The 22,737-nt window shown below is 41.2% G+C and overlaps 1 protein-coding gene across 6 annotated transcripts; it reads left to right on the top strand.

Moving 5' to 3' along the window:
- The first annotated feature begins 1,074 nt into the window (after positions 1–1,074).
- On the top strand, positions 1,075–21,977 carry acsl4 (Long-chain-fatty-acid--CoA ligase 4). Of its 6 annotated transcripts, none has more exons than XM_014137447.2 (15): positions 1,075–1,175; positions 7,117–7,670; positions 7,940–8,117; positions 8,280–8,389; positions 12,745–12,883; positions 13,165–13,315; positions 13,637–13,760; positions 13,877–13,948; positions 15,186–15,325; positions 16,026–16,198; positions 18,133–18,207; positions 18,582–18,770; positions 19,005–19,119; positions 19,292–19,449; positions 19,616–21,977. In XM_014137447.2, the coding sequence occupies exons 2-15, from the start codon at positions 7,320–7,322 to the stop codon at positions 19,771–19,773; spliced, it is 2,133 nt and encodes a 710-aa protein (XP_013992922.1). In that variant the 5' UTR covers positions 1,075–1,175; positions 7,117–7,319; the 3' UTR covers positions 19,774–21,977.
- The last annotated feature ends 760 nt before the right edge of the window (positions 21,978–22,737 follow it).

Here is a 22,737-nt window from a genome sequence, read left to right as displayed (position 1 = left end):
TGTAGATTAAAAAATAAAAATGATTTTACATTTACGTCATTTAGCAGACACTCTTATCCAGAGCGACTTACAAATTGGTGCATTCACCTTATGATATCCAGTGGAACAACCACTTTACAATAGTACATCTATCTTTTTTTGGGGGGGGGGGGTTAGAAGGATTACTTTATCCTAACCCAGGTATTCCTTAATTGATGTAATCCTAATTTGTACACAACAAAAGGTGGAAAAAGTTGAGGTGCTGAAGGCACTGTAATTGCCCAGAATGTATACAATTTATTTTGAAGGCTTATTTTGCCCATTATCTTAGCACCACATGTAATGTTCCTATCACCATTTGTCACCCAAATTCTGTAGGTCATGCAAAAAGGTGTTGGCAACTGGTGTCTATGCAAGTTTCAATCATTTCTCAACTATTAACGAGTCAAAAGACGCATTGCATTTAGTGCTTGCTACTTTGGCTTGGTGTATGTTTTATGAAGCTGAGTATTCTGATTATAACTTGAGCTCTTAATATCTGACCCATAGATTGTATAATGATGACAATATCACACCATAAAGCAGCATGTTTAGTCTCCAAACTCTTCAACAGAACGGTACAAAGGTGTCTTCAGATACATAACATTCATATAGCCTTATTTGAATTAATATTACTATACTGGTGCAACTCCAATCTTCTGACTGTATTTCATATTTCTTAAAGCAATTTAGACATACATTTTGGCTGTTTTCAAAGGATGTGGGAGATGAATCATACAAGCAGCTTTTTGTTATTTTTGCTATGTTGAACATTTAAAGGAAAGAAATAGCCTCCATTACCAGTGTTTTCACTGGTTGGGGACTTAACTCACATCTATATTTCAAACAGTACAATGATGTGTTGCCTAGTCTATGTATTAAATTATGACCCACATAATTCACAAGGGTAACCTAGAGTCAGATGAGATGAATTACTTATAACTGGTTGACATGCGTATAAAGTGTGACAATCTTTTTTTTCAAATTTTTCAATGAAACTGTAGCATCAAATTAACATGGTCTTCAGACCCATTCTCATTGGCTATGAGAGATGGACTCATATGACGTAAAGTTTCCGGGTTGTCGCCTCTCTGTTGGAGGTTACTTTCGGTCATTCATCCTTCTGGGAATGTTCCTCTCACTTCTCGGTTTTTGAGGTAAGATTAGATTGACTATAGCTAGCATATAAGCTAGCTAGGGAAATGGCTAAGTAAGCTGTCAGATAATATATGTTATCATCATAGTTATCTTATTTACAAAAATGTGTCAATATTGAATATTCTTAATATCCAGTGTACTGAAGTAGTAAGAAAGAGCTAACGTTAGCAATGGCAACTTCATTTCTGTCTTTGTTTATTATTTTCGCGCTATCTGGACAGGCTACAAGCCAGGCTACAAGTCATTTTTAATTTTAATAACCATCAGCACCTATTAATATCAAATACTTAAAGCGCATAATGGGTGTATTCCACGGTGGGTCTCTGTTTTCAAACATCACATTACAGAACATTTGCGGAACGCCAGTCACCAAATTCTATTCCTCGTTGTCCCTCATTTTCATAATGATACCACGAAGCTAGCTACAAAAAAGTCTTAATTTTGATATGCCGGATTCTTTTTAGATATGTGAACAGTCTTACATTTGTTGGGATAAATAGCACGACTATTATGTTTTTTCTTGAAGCTATGTAAATGGAGTTGACAGGTGCAGAGGTTACTTTTGGTCAGACAAGGACATGGCCTCACTCACTGGACCTTTATATGATTTATTCATTTGATGTCCGTAAACTAAAAGGCATGTAACATTGCCTAATTGTTAAAAACGAATGAATGTTTGAGCAAACGATTTGATAGCTATGTGGGTTATATTACAGGTTTATACAAAAGCGTTGGTGAATACTCGTTTCTGATTGGCTAGAATGGCATTCTAGACTAGACATTAAGGAAGGGATAATCGAGGGGCTGTGCGTTCCCTGGAAAAGAATGAACGACGTAGAATATGTGTTCCATATCACGCTAGCAGAGTGGAACTAACATGCCAGGGATTAGCATTTTTTTCCAGAGAAAGCATAGAGCCCTGAGTTGATTACCACTTTTATACTATTGCTATAATTGAACACATTTACCGCTAGAGATGGGTTAATTTGCTGGTAGAAATGTGTTCAACATCCACTGAAGTAGCTAGCAAGTTTACTAGATAGTGACAGTAGTCGCCTTGGTAACCAAACAAACAGACTTGCTAGTTTTAGCTAACCAAACCATCGGTCCTAGCTTGCTATTATGAAAATCAAATTCAACAATGCCAATGTTTTCAATTCGACTTTTGTTTCAGAAGCAGCTCAACATAGAACATGTAAGAACTATAGCCATTGAATTCTACCATGCAAATATACTGTGGGTTATAGGGAAATAATGCATGCTCTAGAATGCCCTTCAAGCCAATCAGAAATGAGTGTTCAACAATGCCATGGTATAATTAAGCAAAAAGGCCTGAGGGGGTGTGGTATATGGCCAATAAACCACAGCTAAGGGCTGTTCTTAGGCACGACGCAACGTGGAGCATATTGGTGAATACCACAAACCCCTAAGGTGCCGTAATGCTATTATAAACGGGTTACCAATGTAATTAGAACAGTAAAAATACATGTTTTTGTCATCCCTGTGGTATACGGTCTGATATACCACGGCTGTCAGCCAATCAGCATTCAGGGCTCAACCACCCAGTTTCTAAAACCAGATAATGGGACAGTTAGAAAAGTTATTGGGTCAGTTGGAAACGTTGGCTAGCTAGCTCGCAAGACATAAGCACGTTGCCATGACACATAAAGAACGAACGACTGCAGTCACGTCCATAAATATCGAACTAATCGAACGAATGACTGTCTCTAGCAACCAAAAATATGAGAAAGTATGAATTTGCTTCGAAAAATGAAAATATCAACCAACACTTTTGGTAAATATTTGCTTTAGTTTTATTTTCTTTGGCAACTGTGGTATAAGCGGGATAAACACCTCCGTTCTGTACATCCTGTACATGGGGTGGCAGGCAGCCTAGTGGTTAGAGCATTGGGCCAGTAACCAAAAGGTTGCTAGATCGAATCCCCGAGCTGACAAGGTAAAAATCTGTTGTTCTGCCCCTGAACAAGGCAGTTAACCCACTGTTCCTAAGCCGTCATTGTAAATAAGAATTTGTTCTTAACTGACTTCACTAGTTAAATTTAAAAAATAAACATTACCTTGGAAAAATTTACTCCGCAAAGTGGCGTGTTGTCCATTATTTTCAAGGTAATGTCAGTTTATCCCTTACTTATATATGGGTTATACATGTGCGTATTATATTATATATGGGTTGTACATGTATGGTTTATATTATATATGGGTTATGCATGTATGGGTCGTATTATATATGGGTTATACATTTAAAAATATATATATTTACCAAGAATGTTCAATACCAGTCCTAATAACAGGATAGAAAACTAATGCCAAGGTCTGGTGAACACACTTCAAGTCAGTCATCACCCTGTTTTGTATTGATACGGTTCTTGTGTTACAATTTGTACAGATGAGGAGTTTGATGTACAGTGTAGGCTTGAGGTACAGTACAAAGCTTGTGTTGCAGGTTTGTGTTGTTCTTTTTCTGCCATCTGTTTTATAGACACAGCAGTAGCATTGGATGTTCTATCTAACAATACAACCTTGCCATTAGTCTTGTTCCCACGTTTCATGCATCACACAGTATTCTTCAGTGTGTTAAAGGTCATTGACCTCATGCTATGACATGCTTCTACGTGGGTAGTAGTATCCTGTCTGATGATGAGGCAGTGGACATGTTTTTCTTGAAACAGCTGAAAGGAATTCACTGTTGCTGATTTGAAAGTGTTAGAGCACATCAAGAAAAATAATCATGGGGCTTGGATAAACATGTCTGTCTCTTCATTTCTTGGAATAGATTAAACTGAATCTGTGAACAATGTTGTGTCAGTCTATGAAATGTGTTTCACTATGAGCAACCAGCTGTGTTTGCGTAACAGTTTTAATAGATGTGGTGTCTGGAAATATAATGCAAAAAGGGTTAGTCACAGTCAGCCCTGAGTACGTTGAGATGAATACTGTAGAGAGGAACCGTATCACTTCCTGTCCAATACACTCTCCTATTGGATGAGAGCAGTTGTGGGTGGAAGCAGGAGAATGTATGTTAGCTCTTTGTGAGTGCAGCTGAGTTAACGAAAAACCTGAGACGGGGAGTGAAGAATAAACATTATCTGGACCAGGCTTTTTGTTCAAGGAAAGAGGAAGTGTGTTTTGTTAGCGTACCTCAGAACAGTAGGTAAGGTAACCAATTTCCTCTCTTGTTCATTCTACCGAAAGGTTTGCACTGTTTCGATCTGCTCATCACTGGTATAGTGTTTTTCAGAAGTGTGTGCATGTGTTAATTTTCCAAAGCCATTCAGACCATCTCTGAATTACCCCACTTTTCAGGGGTAAACGGTCTTTCCTCTGACTAATGTTTTAGGCTCTCTGAAAATGATGATTCTGTTTAGAGCTGATATACCTGATAACGGATATCATTTCAATTAAGAGCAACGAAAGCGGTTGGAAGATGTTGTTTTTGGGGGTGGGGCATCATATCAAATGTAGAAATATAATATATTTAGAATGTAGATATTTTCTTCCCACTGAAGAAGATATACTGATTGACGGAGGAATTTGTCCTGGCTGATTCCTTTTGGGGTTGTGATGCCTGGGCCTCGTGTGCCTATGTAGTAAATGGGATTAGGCCAGATCAGTGACACATGAGCAGTATAAGCCACTCACAGGCAGCATCCTGTGTGCTAAAGCATTACTGTCTGGAGGGATGTCAAGTCACACAAGCGTTCACCATCAGGATAACGTAGCAGATCATGATTCAAGCATGACGTGGCCTTTCTATCATTTTACAAGTTATGATCCTGTCTAGACATGCTCAGCTGCTAGTTATAGTATCCACAGCAAGATTTTTTTTTAACCTTTATTTAACTAGACAAGTCAGTTAAGAACAAATTCTTATTTTCAATGACGGCCTAGGAACTGTGGGTTAACTGCCTTGTTCAGGGGCAGAACGACAGATTTGTACCATGTCAGCTCAGGGATTTGAACTGGCGACCGTTACTAGTCCAAGATCAATTAGATAACATTTTTAATGGAATGTAGGTCTGATGTGTTGGGCACAGTTGACTTGACCTGAAATGTTCCCCTTATCTCTGATGTCAAGCTGCCCTCCATTAGGCTACATTGTATTATAAGTGATTTGGTTGAAATGGTTTACTGGATAGTGGAATGGGATTTTTGTTTAGGCTTGGATGAAGTCCAGATTAACCTTTTGGTGCCCTTTTTACCCATTCCAGTGTGCTGGTTAGTGTTAGTTACCAAACTTTGCATCTTTTATTTTTTTAGGCAAGTCAGTTAAGAACAAATTCTTATTTTCAATGACGGCCTAGGAACAGTGGGTTAACTGCCTTGTTCAGGGGCAGAACAATAGATTTTTACCTTGTCAGCTCGGGGATTCGATCTTGCAACCTTTCGGTTACAAGTCCAACGCTCTAACTACTAGGCTACCTACCACATCTGCACTGTTCTTCAAGTAAATGTGCGCATAGAGTCCTTGTGTATACAGTTGTATGGTTTGTTTAACTTTGTAATCATTGGTTTTTTATAGTTTTTTTTCACTTTAAAATGTATGTTAGTCTGCATCACTCTGTTACCGTGGAATTGCCCTCTTGCCAGTTGCCACCATGGAGAATCTTGCGCAAAGAAATGTGTTCTTTGGCTTACATGGAAATGTCTCTGGTTTGCACAAGGAAGTTGTTTTCAGTGATGTCATGACTCCTGAATAGTATTCAGTGAAGTCATTTGGGTTTGCCTTTTTCATGGGACAAGACTGGGTCATGCACATATGCATATGACCGTGATCCAGGTTAGACTGTAGACGTATGTCGAAAGGGTTGCCAAGTGGCACCAGAAATGTGGCAATAGTAAGAAAGTAAAAGCCAAGTAACAAAATAAGACAGTAAATGACTACTTAAATGTTTTTAAATGTTTTACTTGTAAAAGGTTAAGTAAGATTTCATGTATGCTGTTTCTGTCATCTAACCTAATCTAACCTCACCTCTTTGGCTTCATAACCACTCTGCTAAACTCTGCTCTGCAGTCTTTGTATTTCAGTCTCTTCATTTACAACATTCTCAATGGGTATTTTCCTAGGGTAGACCTACTGAGTTATTTATTAACAACTTGTGTTGCTCATTCGGATTATTCTACCTTATAAATGTTTCTGTCTTAACCAAGGCACCATCAATTGGCATAAATACATACAGGTACTCTTTCAGATTTTTTAAACACAGACCTAACATTCTTCCAGTTCTGGCAAATGATTGCACACTGCAAGCATCAATTATAGATAAGATAAAAGGTTGTCAAATCTGAACTGAAGTGATGTTGACCAGACATGGGCCTAGATGTTTGTGTACAGCTGCAGTGGTCAGTGCAGTGCTCCAGTGAAACTGAACTATTTTGTGCAGCAATATTTACCGGCGGTAAGGTATGTGTTAAATACCTTAGCTGCTTCTTCTTTGACGTCCCCCCCCCCAATAATAAAACACCTAGGTTTGGTGTGTTGCAATGTATGCTTTGACATGAAATACACAAAATAAGCCTTTTTGAAAATGAATAAAGTCATTACTTTTGGCTAGTCTATAAATTAGATGTTGAATTATTCACAGTGCATGCTTGTTGCTACTGGTAGCTCCTAGCTATTGTTTCAATATGACTACTCTTGGTTAAGTTCTGGGTCTATACGTGTTAGAAATGAGTAGTTCACCTGTGTTTATTCAGCTTCTCCCAATCCTGATACGTCCAAATAGTCAGTGAAGAAAACCCGAACACTGGAACTACTGTTGCTCGTTATCCTACGCATTCCATCCCGCCGCGACAGATTCTTCGGTTTACGCGCAGAATCTGTCCACAAGAGATTACAATATGACTAACCTACTTCTCTTTCTCCATGTATTTTCTTCTTCCCGTGTGCTCAACAATTCTGGACCAATCACCCTGCTATAGAGCTAGCATCACAGACCTCTTGTGTCAAGCCTTTCCATTGAATCGTCTGGGTGCATGTGCTGCTACCTGTCCAATCTGTAATTACCGCAACCTGCTTTGGCAACCTTTCCATGACCTGAGAGCTGAGCTGTCTGAACTCTCCCTGAAGCAGACGCTTCTCCCTCAAGTCTCTTTTTCTCTCCACTTCTGCCTCACCTTCAACCATGAGGTTCAAAGTAGACATGCATTACATAGTGTTCTCGCCTGTGTACCTGTTGATGTGGCTGTACACGCTCATCACGTTTATCCCATGGTATTTCCTCACTGATGCTGGGAAGAAGAAAACCATGGCAAAGAGAGAGAAAGCCAAGTCCACCACAGGCAAAGCAGAGGGCCCCTATCGTTGTGTAGAGAACTTTGACAACCTGGCCCGGGAGGACTTTGAGGGAAAGGACTCTCTAGACAAGCTGTTTGAGCATGCAGTGCAGCGCTTCGGCAAGGCAGACTGCCTGGGCACCAGGGAGGTCCTAAATGAGGAGAACGAGACGCAACCCAGCGGCAAGATCTTTAAGAAGGTAGAGTGATCTCACACACACATCTCACCAGGAACCAATTATTGCAGTCAAGGTTCTGCCAAATAAGTTAGAAAAGTTATGCAACCTGAAGCAAGTTCGTGTAACTTCATCTAACAATCCTAGATTAAATCCCTTCTTGTGGAGTTATTAAATCAAATGTGATAAATATATGACTTGACTCTCCAGTGGGATATTTACCCCTGTGAATTGAAGGCCCTTAGTAAAACCAACCCTAAAGTCCTGTTCCTGTGCTCTGTCCTCTGCTGCAGCTGATCCTGGGGGAGTACAGGTGGCTGTCCTATGACGAGGTGGACCAGATCATCAGTCATCTAGGTAGTGGACTGGCAGCACTGGGCCAGCAGCCCAAGAGTACCATCGCCATCTTCTGTGAGACACGGGCAGAGTGGATGATCACTGCACAGGCCTGCTTCAGACGCAACTTTCCATGTAGGCATTGACCCAACACACGTCCCTGTTTGAGAATCCAACACTGGCACATAAAGTTCCACTAGTTTTTATTATAAAGATATTTCTTTTTAGGACAGCAATATTTGTGAAAACATTGTATTGTGTGTGTGCATGTGAACAACATGTTTGGTTGTGTTGCAGTGGTCACTCTGTATGCCACCCTGGGGGAGGAGGCAGTGGCCTATGGCCTGAATGAGTGTGGGGCCACTCACCTGATCACCAGCACAGAGCTACTGGAGACTAAACTCAAGGTAGGAGTCATTAGGGGAAATGCATGGTTCAGATTCTAGCCTAACTACACACTGCTGTTCTCAGCTCCTCTATCTGTGGGAAAGAGAGCTATCTTTTTAGACAGGATGTGTGCAATCACCTCCGTAGATCAAGGAGGAATTTAAAATTAGCCATGGGGTGTTTGTGTGTGAACTGAGGTGTGTCATTGCTGAAGATGGCGCCGGAGAAGATGGCTGATGTTTTACGTGCTCCTAACCAACTGTGCTATTTTTTTTTTTTTTTGCGTTGTTTGTAACTTGTTTTTTACAAAATGTTGCTGCTACCATCTCTTATGACTGAAAATAACTTCTGGACATCAGAACAGCGATTACTCAGCTTGAACTGGAAGAAGCTTTTTTCCTTTAACGAGTCCGACATGAAGGATATACTGCTTTCCCGGGAACAGGCCCAAATCCCTGTCATTTGCGTGAAGAAAATATGGAGAAAGGGGGGCGGAGGTCAGGTTGCCTTCTGAGAATTCGTAGGCGAGCGAGTAAACCTCCACTGCCATCCGTTCTATTGGCCAACATGCAATAATTGGAAAATAAAATCGATGACCTACGATCAAGATTATCCTACCAAACGGACATTAGCTGTAATATCTTATGTTTCACCGACATGGATAAAATAGAGCTGGCGGGATTTTCCATGCACCGGCAGAACAGAGAAGCTACATCTGGTAAGACGAAGGGTGGGGGTGTGTGTCTATCTGTTAATAACAGCTGGTGCGCGATGTCTAATATAAAAGAAATCTAGAGGTATTGCTCGCCTGAGGTAGAGTACCTTATGATAAGCTGTAGACCACACTATCTGCCAAGAGAGTTGTCATCTATATTATTCGTAGCCGTCTATTTACCACCATAAACCAATGCTGGCACTAAGACCGCACTCAACCAACTCTATAAGGCCATAAGCAAACAAGACAATGCTCATTCAGAAGTGGCGCTCCTAGTGGCCGGGGACTTTAATGCAGGAAAACTTAAATCCGTTTTACCTCATTTCTACCAGCATGTCACATGTGAAACCCAGAGGAAAAAAAACTCTAGACCACCTTTACTCCACACACAGAGATGCATACAAAGCTCTCCCCTGCCCTCCATTTGGCAAATCTGACCATAATTCTATCCTCCCGATTCCTGCTTAAAAGCAAAAATGAAAGCAGGAAGTACCAGTGACTTGCTCAATACGGAAGTGGTCAGATGACACGGATGCTACGCTACAGGACTGTTTTGCTAGCACAGACTGGAATATGTTCCGGGATTCATCCAATGGCATTGAGGAGTATACCACCTCAGTCACCGGCTTCATCAAGAAGTGCATCGATGACCTCGTCCCAACAGTGACCGTACGTACATATCTCAACCAGAAGCCATGGATTACAGGCAACATCCGCATCAAGCTAAAGGAGCGGGACACTAATCCGGACACTTATAAGAAATCCACCTATGCCCACAGACAAACCATCAAACAAGCAAAGTGTCAATACAGGATTAAGATTGAATCCTACTACACCTGCTCTGACGCTCGTCGGATGTGGCAGGGCTTGAAAACTATTACGGACGACGAATTGAAACCCAGAAGCGAGCTGCCCAGTGACGCGAGCCTACCAGACAAGCTAAATGCCTTTTTATGCTCGCTTCGAGGCAAGCAACACTGAAGCATGCACGAGAGCACCAGCTGTTCTGGACGACTGTGTGATAACGCTCTCGGTAGCCGATGTGAGCAAGACCTTTAAACAGGACGTGTACTCAAAGCATGCGCGGACCAACTGGCACGTCTTCACTGACATTTTCGCTCTCCCTGACTGAGTCTGTAATACCTATATGTTTCAAGCAGATCATCATAGTCCCTGTGCCCAAGGAAGCGAAGGTAACTTGCCTAAATGATTACCGCCCCGAAGCACTCACGTCGGTAGCCATGAAGTGCTTTAAAAGGCTGGTCATGGCTCACATCAACAGCATCCTCCCGGATACCCTAGAGCCACTCCAATTTGCATACCACCCCAACACTTCCACAGATGACGCAATCTCAATCGCACTCCACACTGTCCTTTCCCACCTGGACAAAAGGAACACCTATGTCAAATCAAATCAAATTTTATTGGTCACATACACATGGTTAGCAGATGTAAATGCGAGTGTAGCGAAATGCTTGTGCTTCTAGTTCCGACCATGCAGTAATATCTAATAAGTAATCTAACAATTTCACAACAACTACCTTATACACAAGTGTAAAGGAATGAATAAGAATATGTACATATAAATATATGGAGGAGCGGTGGCCGAACGGCATAGGCAAGATGCAGTAGATTGTATAGAGTACAGTATATACATATGAGATGGGTATGTAAACATTATATAAAGTGGCATTGTTTATAGTGACTAGTGATACATTTATTACATTCAATTTTTAATTATTAAAGTGGCTAGAGATTTGAGTCAGTATGTTGGCAACAGCCACTCAATGTTAGTGACGGCTGTTTAACAGTCTGATGGCCTTGAGATAGAAGCTGTTTTTCAGTGTCTCGGTCCCTGCTTTGATGCACCTGTACTGAACTTGCATTCTGGATGATAGCGGGGTGAACAGGCAGTGGCTCGGGTGGTTGTTGTCCTTGATGATCTTTTTGGCCTTCTTGTGACATCGGGTGGTGTAGGTGTCCTGGAGGGCAGCAGAATGCTGTTCATTGACTACAGCTCAGTGTTCAACATCATAGTGCCCACAAAGCTCATCACTAAGCTAAGGATCCTGGGACTAAACACCTCCCTCTGCAACTGGATCCTGGACTTCCTGACGGGCTGCCCCCAGGTGGTAAGGGTAGGCAACAACACGTCTGCCACACTGATCCTCAACACTGGAGTGTGTACTTAGTCCCCTCCTGTACTCCCTGTTCACCCACGATTGCGTGGCCAAACACGACTCCAACACCATCATTAAGTTTGCTGACAACACAATAGTGGTAGGCTTGATCACAGACAACGATGAGACAGCCTATAGGGAGGTGGTCAGAGACAACAACCTTTCCCTCAATGTGAGCAAGACAAAGGAGCTGATCGTGGACTACAGGAAAAGGCGGGCCGAACAGGCCATCATTAACATCGACGGGGCTGTAGTGGAGCGAGTCGAGAGTTTCAAGTTCCTTGGTCTCCACATCACCAATGAACTATCATGGTCCAAACACACCAAGACAGTCGTGAAGAGGGCACGACAAAACCTTTTGCCCCTCAGGAGACTGAAAAGATTTGGCATGGGTCCCCAGATTCTCAAAAGGTTCTACTGCTGCACCGTTGAGAGCATCCTGACCGGTTGTATTTCCGCCTGGTATGGCAACTGCTCGGCATCTGACCGTAGGTCACTACAGAGGGTAGTGCGTATGGCCCAGTACATCACTGGGGCCAAGCTTCCTGCCATCCAGGACCTATATAATAGGCGGTGTCAGAGGAAAGCCCAGAAAATTGTCAGACTCCAGTCACCCAAGTCATAGGCTGTTTTCTCTGCTCCCGCACGGCAAGCGGTACCGGAACGCCAAGTCTAGGACCAAAAGGCTCCTTAACAGCTTCTACCCCCAGGCCATAAGACTGCTGAACAATTAATCAATGGCCACCAGACTATTTACACTGACACCCCCCTCCGTTTATTTTGTACACTGCTGCTACTCGCTGTTTATTATTTGGGCTCCGTGTCGGCGCAGCGGTCTAAGGCACTGCATCTCAGTGCTAGAGGCATCACTACAGACACCCTGGTTCGAATCCAGACTGTATCACAACCGGCAGTGATTGGGAGTCCCATAGAGCGGTGCACAATTGGCCCAGCGTCGTCCGGGTTTGGCCGGTGTAGGCCGTCATTGTAAATAACAATTGTTCTTAACTGACTTGCCTAGTTAAATAAAGGTTACTTTTTTTTTTTTTAAATACATTCAATTCTATGCATAGTGACTTTACCCCTACCTACATGTACAAATTACCTCGACTGACCTGTAACCCTGCACATTGACTCGGTACCAGTACCCCCTGTTGATTGCCTCGTTATTGTTATTTTTTAATTTTTTTACTTTTGTTTATTTGGTAAATATTTGATTAACTCTTCTTGAACCGCACTGTTGATTAAGGGCTTGTAAGTAAGCATTTCACTTACCGTGAAATGCTTACTTACAAGCCCTTAACCTACAGTGCAGTCTACACTTGTTGTATTCAGCGCATGTGACAAATAAAGTTTGATTTAATTTGAAAAACAAACACTGATGTCATTGAAACTTGAATGAACCCTAAAGGCATTTAGGACACGAGAGCTGAGATTACTCATGTCTAGACAATGATGTGTCTTCCTGTGTATTTGACAGAGTATTTTGCCAGAAATGCATAATCTGAAGCACGTTATCTATGTGGACAACAAGAGCATCAGAAGGACGGGTTACCCAGAGGGCATTCAGATCCACAGCATGCAGGCAGTACAAGAGCTGGGAGCCAAACCTGACAACTGTACGTGGAAACATCAACAAAACTATGCATGTACAAAACACACAGGCCACACTGTTGGGTCACCCTGTTATGTCAAACAGTGTTTGCGCTGAAACTTGAGTTTACATATGGCTCAGATGGCATTGTAGAGATGATAAAATGTCTAAGCAGCTAGTGAAGTATAATATGCACATATGCTGGCAGTTTAGTTTAGTCCCACAATGTAGTAAATAATGTTTGTACTGTCTTGAACTGTACCATTTATTTTCTAAGCATTATTAAGTGACGTGTGCTCCTGGCAGTGAGTATAGCTGTGCAGCGGCCCCAGCCCACAGACCTGGCTGTGGTCATGTACACCAGCGGCTCCACAGGACAACCCAAAGGAGTCATGATCATCCACAGCAATCTTATTGCTGGCATGACGGGCCAGTGTGAGAGGATCCCAGGCCTGGGGTGAGCAGAGCACTCTACCACAGGGCTTCTAGTATCTAACCACCATTTACCTAGGCTGGTCAGGTCTCTGCATCTGACATGGGAATTTGGCACAATGTTTTAAAGACAGCAGACAAACAGTGTAATGTACTCATGCTAACCGTGCCTAAACTTATTTACCCATGCGATCTTCCTCCTTAACTTGATAATTAGACAGTATTGTCAAAGTGCATAACCACTTCCTTATTTTTGTATACCGTTGTGCATGGTTACAGACATTGAAGATGTTCTCTCATCTTCATATTGCTTACAGTAGTGTGATGTGTTTGTGCCCATGTGCAGGCCGAAGGATACCTACATTGGCTACCTGCCTCTAGCTCATGTGCTGGAGATGACTGCTGAGATCTCATGTATGACGTATGGCTGCAGGATTGGCTACTCTTCCCCACAAACACTCTCTGACCAGGTAATAGACTCAGCAGTTTGATATAAAGAGATATATATATTTTCTTATGGATTTGTTTTATTTTATTGCAAAGTGGACAACAATCTAATGTTAATTTTATTGCTTATCTTTTGCAGTCAACAAAAATCAAGAAAGGCAGTAAGGGAGACTGCTCTGTGTTGAGGCCTACTCTGATGGCAGCTGTACCGGTAAGAAAGAACATCCTTCCTTAATCTTTTTGCTTATCACTGATTTGTTAGTGTTTTATAAAATAGGGATGTGCATGGTTATTCGAATATCTGAACGGACGTAGTATTCTAGTACTTGTGTGAGTATAATGTTTTGCTCCCGAAAAATTATAGGCCAATTTTAACCTGACTCTAACACTGAAAAGCGTTTTTCTAAATTAAATGTAAATGTCCGTGTGACTTTGTTACATACAAGGATAGACCATGTCATTGCAAGTTATTCATTTAATAAAGCAAACCTTTCAATGTAGTTATTATGATGTGCACCCCATAAAGACCTGTAGCCCATCAATTGCCTTCACGTAGCTTGTTGGCCAATCAAAGCAGCAAAGAGGTTCAATGTGTAGCACGTGTAGTGAAAGTTCACTAATGCAATGCAAGATGGAATAAATTACTGAATTACAAGTTAGTGAAATGAAAAGGTGTAGGCTACAATGAGCAAGCAACAGGTAGGCTGTTTTATCTGAATGGGGTTGTGCAGCATGTGGACTCCATTAGCTTAGCTAGCTTCTCCCAGCCCTTGATCATGACTCTGCTCCATTACATTACACATAAGAGTCATTGGACGAAGGCGTCTTCTGTACGGGGGAGTTTTGTTAAGAGCCCTGACGCTCGGTCTGAACATTAACATGCATCGCTTGAGGTACAGTTTTGGAAGCATAAGGACCTTATTTCATATCGGCAAGAATTCATTTTCAAAAAACAAAGTTTAAATTGATACACACCTTTTGTTGTGCTAGGCTACTCCAGTCAAGACAGACTGTTTTGTTATATGGGATGATAAATAACATTGTGGCTGCTACAAATAAACGTTAGCTAGTCTTGACTGTAGCCGAGCTGCCTTGGCGTCTCTCTCTCTCTGTCTGCTCGCTACACACACCACCCCATATAACCTCAACGGCTGTATTTCAAATATCCGCATATCCGACAAAAATGTAAGGTACTATTTGAATAGTGCCATTATTTCAAACCCACATCCGTACTATAAGGCTGGCTTCTTTACAGATCTTTAGAGGTCAGGTTTAGAGGACATCTTCGAACAGTTGGTGTTGATTCTTTGAGGTTCTTTAACTATCCTGCAGCTTTGATTTCCTCTGTAGAGAAAGTGAAAGCAGACATATGGATAAGGTAAAAAGAAAAACCGTCACAACTGATGCGTGATGTTTATCTTTTCTGTTTATTGTATCTTATCTGTCAGGAAATAATGGACCGCATCTACAAGAATGTGATGAACAAGGTGCAGGAGATGAGCTATGTGCAGAGGACACTGTTTAAACTGGGCTACAACTACAAACTGGAACAGATCAAAATGGGCTACGATGCCCCTCTCTGCAACTTGTGAGTATACTGTATGTGAGGACACACACATACACATACCAGCATGTTCCCAGCTGATGTACACAATCCTGTTACATGCACATGGCGATCTCTATAGAGATAAAATCCCTGATACAAGGTCAGTGCATAAAGACATAAACATTGTCAGTACATAAAAACATAAACATTTCCAACATGCCATTACAGTAGTTGGAAGTAAGACATATAGCTAGGCCTTATCAAACTACATGGGTTTTTCAAAGCTGTATAGATTTGTCCTATGGAATCTATATATTTTAAATGTACGCTTGTATTTTGACTGGTTTTGGTTCCCCCTTGGTGGCAACAATATTTTCTTGTCTGCCAGACAAGAAAAGTTTCCTTTCCCCATTTCTTGGTATCAGCATGTCTGAGCCATTGGCCTCTGGTCACCCTCTCAACTTTTTTTAGTTTTTGATGCCAATTTTACTCTATTGGATTCTATTAAATAGGCTACAAGTGTGTCACTTCCAATGCAAGTCTAATGTGCCCTAGTTCTGAGATGGCAGAGACCAATGACAGGCTCAGAATCTGTATACGTCATCATAACATGCAACAACCTGCATTGCAAGCTGCTTATCAGGGATCGGACAGTGAAACTGTATCAGTAAGCATGGACCAATGGGTATCTTGATAAGCTAGTAAGTAGTAATACGTACATTTCTCTCCTCTGCTCTGTCAGGCTGCTGTTTAAGAAGGTGAAGGCTCAGCTGGGAGGGAACATCAGGATGATGCTGTCAGGAGGGGCGCCCTTGTCCTCCGCCACCCAGCGCTTCATGAACATCTGCTTCTGCTGCCCTGTGGGACAGGGTTACGGCCTCACAGAGACCTGCGGAGCAGGTACCATCACAGAGGGTGAGTCAGGGCAGGCACAGCCACGACTACAACTGCTGGGGTCCTTTGCTAATGACATTCACCCTGGAAGTGGTATCATTACCAAGTGCACCCTTGGTTCCTTCACTAGCAGAGTAGTAGTAGTGTGTAGGGGAATGGTGGGAGCGCTGTCATTTGAGAATTTTCACCATTGTGTTTTTTTGGGGAAATTAAACCATGGTAAATTTGGGCTTTAGCCAAGACAAGGTCTTTGAGAAAATGCTACTGCTCAGGCTTTTTCATATATTAAGGTGCCCTGAGGGTTTCATGTCTTTAAACACACATGCTCTCAGCGATAGATGTCTTTGTTCAAGCCCCAATCTGTGAAACGTTCTGTGGTACTGGGATCGTGGATGACAAAGGAATGACAGCTATACTAAATATAACTGTTTTGCGTCAATCGGCTTTGCTGTATAGGTCACGCAGGTATCAGTCACTTTTCAGTGCATTGTAAATGTGGATGGATATGCTTGTGCGACGCTATGCAGCAGTATATGAGTGTGAAATAGTTGGCCGAATGATGCCAAATAACCACTGGGTGTAACGGCCGTCGTCAAAATGAGACCAAGGTGCAGCGGAGGATGTGTACATCTTGAAAGACTTTAATGGACTAAATGAACACTTACAAAATAAACCAAAAACGACCAGCAACAGTTCTGTTAGGTTGTAAAACTAAACAGAAAACATTCACCCACAAACCCCAAAGGAAACACAGGCTGCCTATGTATGACTCTCAATCAGCAACAACGATCTACAGCTGTTCCTGATTGAGAGCCATACACGGCCGAAACAAAGTAATACACCAACATAGAAAACAGAACATAGAACGCCCATCCATGTTACACCCTGGCCTAACCAAAAATAGAGAACAAAAAACCCTCTCTATGGCCAGGGCGTTACACTGGGGACGATTTTATAAGCCCATATTATTTAAGAGGACCTCGGGACAGGGTTCTCAGTTTCGTTTAACACTCTTGCAAGGCAGAGGACAATGTACAAGTTCTTAGTTTAAAAACAAATAACATTCTTTTATAACAAATCAATGTTTGCAAACATTTGATTTTCCTCATAGCTCAAAGCAGTGAATGAACTAAATATGACAGTGTTATAATTGTGATTCTACCACCACACTGTTTTTTGTAAAGGTGTGTTAGTGATGCGTGAGTCAGCTGTTTGTTCACCCGCCCGCAGTTGCTAATAACACATTCGCAACCGCATGTGATAAAGTGAAAATCTGTGGCCCGCTCCCGACCCAAACCTGTAAATATAGAAAATGCGCTGCATTATGTTAGGCTATGTGTGAGGTTATAGACTTCGCCTACAGTCAGTGTCGAGATTTCAGTTACTATTCCATTTAACCCATCTGAACACTACAGTTCCCATCTTGTGACTGTCTAATTTGTATAGCGCTTCACAATCATCACACAACATAGCTGCTATTATCAACCTCTTCTACCACTTCACCACAGTTCTGGCCCTCCCTTAATGTTTTTAATTCAACTCTGACATTGTCCTTTTTGCCTCCATTGATCGACGTACATTTTTTCTGCTCGTCTTACCTGAAGCATTTGGTGATTGGCGTGCGTAGGCTAATGTTAGACCCTAAAGCGTAGGCTTTTTTGTACCCTTGTCTAAAGCCAGATAAAAATAACCAAAGAAAAAACTTAATGTAGCCTATTCCTATGAATTACACAATTGTATATTTGAGTCAACCCGCACATCACTAACGTGTGTATCTTGCTCAATGCCTTAGAAGTGCATGAGCGTAAGCACTGACGCCTATTCTTTAATAAGAAAACCTTGAATATTCCCAGACTGGTTTTTAGTAGGCCGGGTTGCAGCCTACTACTGGCATCAGGTATTAAACTCTACATGGGACTATTTTATTTATTTGTGATTGTGTGTTTCCTCTCCAGTGGCAGACTACAGCACTGGGAGAGTAGGAGCCCCCCTCATCTGCTGTGAGGTCAAACTACGAGACTGGGTTGAGGGTAAGTAATAAAACCTATGGACACACACATACACACACTTATTTGTGAAAATTTTTGATAAAGTGTACTGCGCTGTTGAGGAGAGCTTGCAAGTAAGCATTTCACTGTATCAGTTACACCATGTATCCTGTGCACGTGACAAATACATGTTGATTATGACACACCTATAGTATGTGTATCACAGATGGCTTGGACATCCTCGTTTAGTAGCTGCCCGATTTGCCCCCTTTGCATGTTGTTACTGTATTTTCATGTGGCTCTCATGGGCCCGATTTAGCTTCCATGTGGTTAGTTTTTTTCTGGTCCAAACAATACTCTATACAGCTATTCTCTCCCATCATGCCTCACTCTTATATTCCAACTTTGTTCCCAAGGCGGCTACACCAGCCAGGACCAGCCCCACCCCCGTGGAGAGATCATGATTGGTGGGCCCAATGTTACCATGGGTTACTATAAGAGTGAGCACCTGAACAATGACTTCTGGGTAGATGAGCAGGGCCAGAGGTGGTTCTGTACTGGGGACGTGGGGGAGATCCACCCTGATGGCTGTCTGCAGATAGTGGGTGAGTGGCTGAGAGTTAGAGAACGCCTGAATAATAACACCAATGTGCACTGATCATTGCACAACAGCTGCCTCTTCAACACTTTATGACCATGAGGCAATACTGTCATAAACAATTGAAATGGATGTAAACAGTGCTACCTGCCATAACCTCTCAGGAGAAGATGTAGACAACGCTATGCTGACATACTTTAGTGTTCTCACTGACCCTCTCTGCTCTGTTTGATCCATGTAGACCGTAAGAAGGACCTGGTCAAACTGCAGGCTGGAGAATACGTGTCCTTGGGGAAAGTGGAGTCTGCTCTGAAAAACTGCCCCCTTATTGAAAACATTTGTGCATATGCAAACAGGTATCTCTTCTGTCTGCTTTACTATATACCATACACTTCTTTACATAGGACAGAACTCTATTAAATTGACACCACATGCATTTGCGGTTATTCTACATGTATCACCCTGAAAACATATTTAATGTGCACAGGTCAAGTCTGTATCATTTTAAAAATGTTCTCTTGCTTTTAGTGACCAGAACTATGTGATAAGCTTTGTGGTACCGAACCAGAAGCAGCTGACAATTCTGGCCAATAAGAACGGCATCAGTGTCGCCTGGGAGGAGATCTGTAACCACCCGGCCATGGAGAAAGAGGTCTTGAAGGCCATCAAAGAGGTGGCTACCTCAAGTAAGGCTGACACTTACTCTATGACACATATCCTGTTAACTTGATTAACCAGACGGATAATAACCTAGAATTATAAGACACATCATTTTAGTGTGTGACAATAGAGGGCTTTGTTCAGGCCATGCTTATCCCTTTTATATTAACCATTGTGTTTTTTCCCCATCAGTCAAACTGCAGCGTTTTGAGATCCCAGTGAAAGTGCGTCTGAGCCCAGAGCCCTGGACCCCTGAGACTGGCCTGGTGACAGACGCATTCAAACTGAAAAGGAAGGAGCTGAAGAACCACTTCCAGACTGATATCGAGAGAATGTACGGAGGGAAGTAAAGCCACTATCTGATCTAACCTAAGAACGGTTTCCTGACCACTTTCACCAGTGAAATGAGTGGGTGCGTGTCTGAATGTGTGTGTATGCTTGCGTGCGTGTGCATATGCTTCAACGCACGTGTGAAACTCATTCCACGGCAGGCTGAGTGTCTGCGGGATTTCACTCGTCCCTTGTACTTGATTGATGAAATAAGGTCACTAATTAGTAAGGAACTCACCTCACCTGGTTGTCTGTCTTAATTGAATGGAAAAATCAAAAACCTGCAGACACTTTGCCCTCTATGGAATGAGTTTGACACCCTGCTTCAAAGCATTATGTCTGTGAACTGTAGAATTGTCTTTCCACGTCGTCTCTTTTGTCACATTATGAATGTTAGTCCATAAAGTTCAGCACAGAGGGATCAGCTGGTTAGTTACAGCTATTTGTGTTGGAGATCGCACAGCGTTGTGTAAAACGCCATTCGAATGCAAGTCTTGTATTTGCATATTGTAATTTGCCTTTGGGATTTATTATGACATGTCCGTAAATACTACTATTTTTGTGTCTAATTGAGGTAGGAGTCATAATGTCCTTTTCTCAATGAGATTTGCTCAACTCCTGAGTCCTCTCTTCTCTGTCCCATCTGGCCTCCTTTTGAAAAAGGTCAACATAATTGATAAAAACATTTTTGCTGCCCCCTCGTGAGCAAGCACCCACAGTGCTGCTGTATAAATTGTTTGCTTGTTCTGTACATAGGATCACATTACTGCCGAGACCCCACAATCCTTTAGGCTATTGCACATAGATCAAACCTGAGTGTAACTTCGGCCATTTCTGTCACCTGTGCTTGTGTCATTTATGTTTTCATGTTTTGAACCTGCTCATGACATTGTTATAGTGACACAACCCAACCCAAGTATGTCACGTTATGTTTTAGATTTTTCAGATAGTAGGTAATTGGTATGGTTAATGTCATACTTGCTATGTTACAGCATGGATTATCAATTTTATTTGAGCAAAAATGAAGATAGTCCTTTAGCCTTCTTTTTTCATGCTGATCTCTTCCTACAACTCTGTTGTATACTGTACAATATTTATAGACGTAGATAATGTTTCAAGTCATCTTTATAATGTACTGTAATAGTTCTACATTTCTGACCTATGGATATGCCAACTTAATAGCCTGTATGCTCTTAAGTAATTTGACATACAAAGTTTATCCAGATATGAAATACTCAATATAATTCAATGCAATATTTTCATTATATGATGTTGAAAATCCAATTGACTTGCATGTGTAAAAAAAACGTTTTATTTAAAATATTTTGTATGTATATTTAAGGTCAAGTTAAACGTTGAACCATTTTACATTTTTTTGGATGAATTTGTACTATTGAACTGTTTAAAGGTCACAATTGTGCTTCTTGAAACTTTGTGTGGAACCTTAATGAAAATGCTGTGTATCAGCAAGTTTGCTTTATCATTCAGAAGCTGTTTAACGTGGCATATATTTTGCAGTAGAAGAGAATTGATGGGGTCGTGACAAGTGAAATGTGCAAATCAATGCCAAAAATAACATTCCAGGATGCATTGCATTCATAACATATAATACAATTTAACGATTTTGCAAATATCCTCAATGGCCAACACAGCGGGGTGAAACATACACTGTTCAAATTAGCCATGATACCACTCTAATCCATTGAGTCCTATCACGGCTATGTTCCAATAGGAGTGAGAAAGGTCAAAACATTTTTTTTGTCAAGGTTTTATTATTTTTATACTCAGGGTTACATCCACCAAGAATGCGACTGCGGTAGTATTTATTTTGAGACCAACCTTTAATCTTATTATGTTAATTGTGAAGCACTTAGGTTGTGTTTACAATGGCAGCCCAATTCTGATATTTTTTCCACAAATTGGTCTTTTGACCAATCACATCAGATCTTTTCACATCAGAGATTTTTCAGAGCTGATCAGATTAATCAAAATACCAATTAGTTAAAACAAGTTCAGAATTGGGCTGCCTGTGGAAATGCAGCCTTATTCTCTCTCCATTTATATTGATGTGATGTTTTGTTAATTTGTATTATTTATTCAAATCTGTTAATATGTGTATGAAACAATGTGTGATAGGGATGGGCAGTGTGTACCTTCTGGTTATGTCATTTGAAAGTACATATTCTTTTTATATGAACATTAAAGCTTTCTGCCCACTGTAAAATGTTTATTACTTGAATAATTGTCAGTCATAAATATCAATATAAAGTATTGTTCAATGATTTATAACTAGGTTCACTAGTTTAAATCTACCCCATTCTTTCACAGCGCTGTCAAGAAAGATGCATTCTAACTATCGTTGGGGCAAGCTTTGCAAATCTTTCAAGCAAGGAGAATGACAGAATTTCAACCAAGCACAAGGTATGAGGTGATTCTAATGCCTCTCATAAGTTCCGTAGGTAGTGTAGGGCTCACAGCAAACTCAAATGTCTCATTGCTCCACTCAGACACAGCTGTTTATTAAAGTGCATCATGGCAGGTAACATAGTGCCTAATGAAAGTCTACACAGCTTGAAGTCTTCAACATTTTCTGCTTTCAAATTAAATCTAAAAATTGATTTAATTTTGATGTTTTTTTCCTACAGATCTACACAACCTACTCCACATTTACAAAGTGAAAGTTGTAGAACCTTTTGCCATATCTATAACTCATATTTTTTTATGGGAATTTGGTTGGGTCGCCCAAAAAGTTACATATTTAATTGAAAGTAAGTCTAAGAAGTGGTATATCTGTTTTATGTGCACTTTTTATATGCTTCCCGTTCTTAAGTTTAGTTTTTGTATCTGCTTTCTTTTGCACACCAGCTTCAAGCACAATATTTTTTTGGTTATGGAAAATATATTTCACAGTAGTTTAGATGGTACAATATTTCTCTACACTATACATGCTTGTTTTGTCAAACTTAAATAGTTGAACTATTAGA

This window comes from Salmo salar, chromosome ssa13 (assembly GCF_905237065.1).
Source record: "Salmo salar chromosome ssa13, Ssal_v3.1, whole genome shotgun sequence".
Taxonomy (NCBI): Eukaryota; Metazoa; Chordata; class Actinopteri; order Salmoniformes; family Salmonidae; genus Salmo; species Salmo salar.
This window is presented reverse-complemented; position numbering and strand designations above follow the sequence as displayed.